At 39.3% G+C, this 4,320-nt stretch overlaps 1 protein-coding gene across 1 annotated transcript in view; it reads right to left on the reverse strand.

The window, feature by feature from the left end:
* The window catches only part of kmo (kynurenine 3-monooxygenase), a gene marked incomplete at its 5' end in the record, with an annotated part of 21,936 nt that overhangs the window by 8,978 nt on the left and 8,638 nt on the right, over positions 1 to 4,320 (reverse strand). The window contains 3 exon segments of the mRNA XM_014021162.1: positions 265 to 336; positions 414 to 579; positions 3,528 to 3,615. Of these exon segments, the coding sequence (XP_013876616.1) occupies positions 265 to 336; positions 414 to 579; positions 3,528 to 3,615 (326 nt within the window).

Raw genomic sequence — 4,320 nt, forward strand, 5'->3', positions numbered from 1 at the left:
ACAGACGGGGACAGAGGAGACAGACGGGGACAGAGGAGACAGACGGGGACAGAGGAGACAGACAGGGACAGAGGACACAGACGGGGACAGGGACTTCTCTCACTTGTAGTTCTGTGCAAAAGTCTTCATCCTTCCTATCATTTCTCTCATTTTCTGTTTCTGCTTAGTCTGAGTTTGACAGAGACCAGGGTCTACAGGAGGACCTTTAGCGTCTTTGTCCTGCTGGCAGGTGGACATCYGTCCCTGTCTCAGCCGTGGACTCACCATGTTGGGCAGAGCAATCATCATGAAGGTGTTTCGTGGCCAGATGTGCAGGAAGTTAGGTTTCATGGCAAACTGGAGGAGAGGACAAAAACAGGATTAAAGTTTCTAAAATAAGGTCCAGAGGGACCCTGTCCCACCAGAGTCCTGACCTCTCCGTCCCTCGGCGGCATGGTGAGCTCCTTGTAGCCGTGAGGGATGTAGGTCTGACTGTAGTTGAAGCGGCTGCGACGGAGGAACTGTTTACGGACGGCGGAGAAYGCTCCGTCACAGCCCACGATCAGGTCGGCCTGGACCTGAGACCTGGACCCGTCAGACCTGAAASAAGATGAGGACGTCTCAGTTAAAATGGCTGGAGTTTGTTTGTGATTATTACAYGACAAAAAACACAACCTGAAATATGATCAACTGTCACCTGGACATGTGGGGACAGGTAGGACGTGAAGGGACAGATATAAGGAAAGTCGGGACAAATACAAGTCCTTACATATAAATATTTTTAATATAAAGAGTTTATATGATAAGGTAAATATTTTGTTAATTAGGTTAATTAATAAACTAAATTAGTTTACCACATTTTGGAATTTAGTAACAGCATGGATTCATTAATTCACCGCAGCCAGAATGAGTTTCATAGTTAATTATACTGAAGATGGTTTGTCTCGTTTACCTGGAGGACAAACAACTGCACATTAACAAAATACAGAAAAACTTTAATAAAAAGGTTAGAAAGAGCATTTTCTGTGTGACGCTGAGCGCTGAATGAAACTGTAACAAAAACTAGCTAAAAGTCAGCGGTAGCAAAACATTTAAAGTATCACACAAAGTGAAATATAGCACATAGCTAACTAAAAGCAGTAAAACACTATGTAGGGGTCACCTCGAGTGAAATTATCAAGGAAACTGTCTTGGACTCTCAGTCCTCTGATGGGCCTGTAAGGGACAAAAACTCTGTTCCGCTTAGAACTGAGTTTAGGCCACCTCAGGTTGCCTTAACTTTTCAGAGACACATTCTCTTCCTTCTAAATCAGATAATAAACAGAAGAATCTTCTCTTATTTGATTTATTGTTCTCTTAACTGAAAGTATTACGCATTTTGAAAATCAGAGAATGTTTATCAAAGTTACAGGAGAAGAGAGGACAGATCTCTTTTCTCCCTCAGTATGATTTCAGCTATGTATGGTTTTTGTGGCAAAAAATCTTATTTAACTAAAATAATCTTTATGGTTTAAAGTGATGAAATTTCAATGTTTTACTTGTCTGAATCAGATTTGCAAATGTTTTCGAACTTGAAGCAATTCATTTTTCTTTCAGTTGTGTTTTTAAATAAGTGCTCATCAGATAATTAAACGGGTCATGAAATGTTTTGTTCTGAACAGCACACACACCTCCTGACACTTAACAGCATACACAATATTACTCTGTTTTTGCCATGGAACTGGATCTTTGGGGTGAACTAATCTTTGTCGTATTTTAGTAGGACTTCATAGTAATCTTTGACGTAATCTGTGATGTTTCACTGAAGAAGAACCCATCCAGAGGACCTACTTATTTTTTTCTTTTTGACTAGCTAAAATTAGACAAAGACAAGGTAAAGTAGACAAAGACTAGCTAAAATAATAAAAGACTAGCTAAAAGCAGCAAAACACTGGATAAAAGTAGTAGACGACTAGCTAATAGCAGCCATAAACTAGCTACAACTAACAAAATGCTAAATAAAAAAAGCAAAAGGCTACCTAAAAGTAGCAAAAAACTAAGTAAATTCAGAAAATGGTGAAAGGTTAGCTAAAAGTAATAAAGGCTAAGTAAAAGTAATAAGTGGCAAAGACGAACTAAAAGTAGGAAAAGACTAGCTTAAAGTAGCAAAAGACCAGCTAAAAGTATCAGAAGACTAGCTAAAAGTAGCAAAAGACTAGCTAAAAGTAACAAAAGACTAGGTAAAAGTAATTAGAGATTAGGTAAAAGCAGAAAGTGGCATAAAGCTAGCTAAAAGTAGCAAAAGACTAGCTAAAAGTAGCAAAAGACTAGCCAAAGTCAGCAAAAGACTGGCTAAAAGTAGCAAAAGACTAGCTAATAGCTGCTGTTTTACTATATCATTTGGAACAGTCGGTTTGTGTGAGGTTCTGCTCTTAAATGGCTTGAGTCCTACTTGTCAGAAAGGAGTTTTTCTTTACATATTGGAGAATTTTCTTTCACACAGGTTCCTGTTAAATGTGGGGTACCTCAAGGCTCCATTCGGGGCCCCATTTTATTTTCTCTTTATTTGCTCCCACTGGGGTCAGTTTTCAATAAATATAATGTGTCATTTCATTTGTATGCAGATGACATTCAGATTTATTTACCTTTTAAGATCTGGTGGACCTCAGCATATGGTGAATCTGCAGAACTGCTTAAAGGATGTTAAAAGATGGATGGAGCTAAATTTTCTAAATGAAAATAAAACAGAGTCATTGGATTTGGCAAAACTGACCTGCAGGTAGGATTTAACAGTGCTGTTGGCTATTTGGATTTTGATTGTCACTTTGTTAGGAATCTTGGAGTTCTTTTAGACAACAACTTTAAATTTGACAGGCAGGTCAGCGCAGTGGTCCGGTCTAGTTTTTATCATTTAAGGCTCATCAGCAACGTCAAGCCTTATCTTCCACTTGATACCCTTGAGAGGATTATTCATGCTTTTATTTTCTCCAGACTGGATTATTGCAATTCCCTCTACAGTTGGGATTGACCAATCTCTGCTGCACCGTCTTCAGTTGATCCAGAATTCTGCTGCTCATTAACTGGGATTAGACGATCAGAGCACATTACCCCGATATTGTATTCTCTTCACTGGCTGCCTGTTTCTTTTAGGATTGTTTTTAAAGTTTAACTTTTGGTTTTTAAGTGTTTAAATGGTCTTGCACCTGTTTACCTTTCTGAGCTGCTACAGTTATCATCCAGGTAAAGCTCTGAGATCTGAGAATCAGATGCTTTTGGTAAAGTGTTAAAGGGCTAGGTGAAAGTAAAAAAGTGGCAAACAAAGTAGCAAAAGAGTAGCTAAAATCAGAAAAGGGCTAGCTAAACGTAGCAAAGCAGAAAGTAGCAAAAAGCTAGCTAAAAATAGAAAACTGGCTCGGTAAAAGCTAAATGTAGCAAAACAGTGTTTTGCATCTGAAGGTACAAAAGGCTATCTACRGCAGGTAAGATGTTTATTGTTTTGGACTTTTCCATATAAAATAGGACATGTTTTTATCTTTGTGTGTCTGGTTGTCAGATCAGGGAATATTTACCTGACAAAGGTCATGAGCCCCGTTTCACTGCTCCAGTCCTGCAGCTTGTGGTCAAAGTTCAGCTTCGTGTTTGGATACGTTTCAGCCTCTGAGAGGAGAAAACGTTACAGAAACCACTGAGAGACGACAGCAGCCGACAGAGAAACGTCTCGTTAAAATAAAGTTAATAAGAGCTTGGAGGCAGGTTTGTGCTGATCATGAAGCTCCACAGCTGGCAGTGTTTGTAAAATCACTGTTTCAGAGCCTTTTTTTATCTCAAACGTGGCAGCGGAGCCTGGATCGCCTCTGATAGCAGGGATGGAACATCCAGGAAGTCCAATTAAAGACAGAGCAGAGCTGTCACTCATCATCAAATGTTCAGAGGCTCCTCGTTAAATATCAGTAAGAATTAAATAAACACATCAGAGTATCTGATGCTCCAGGCTGACAAACACAAGCTGAAACACTCACAGGCCCTGAAGCTGAAGAAGATAAATATTTCTGCAGGAATTAAATGTAGGCACAAAAACACCCCCATAATCAAATTACAACCCAAAACCTCTTCATTAATCTTTATTTAACCAGACAAACCTCACAAAGGAGGCCTGAAGACAGCCCTATCATGTTTAAACCAGGGATCAAATCCAAGACCTTGCTGTGAGGCATTGATGCTAACCGCTGATCCACAGTGCTGCCACTGATCTTAAAGGGCCTGTGACATCAAATTTTTGTAATAAATATGAATGCATTTTTGGAAAGAGAACATTGATAACATGATGCAAAACAAATTTCACGCCGTTGAGATGAACAGTTG

This window comes from Austrofundulus limnaeus, unplaced genomic scaffold (assembly GCF_001266775.1).
Source record: "Austrofundulus limnaeus strain Quisiro unplaced genomic scaffold, Austrofundulus_limnaeus-1.0 Scaffold280, whole genome shotgun sequence".
NCBI classification, from domain to species: Eukaryota; Metazoa; Chordata; class Actinopteri; order Cyprinodontiformes; family Rivulidae; genus Austrofundulus; species Austrofundulus limnaeus.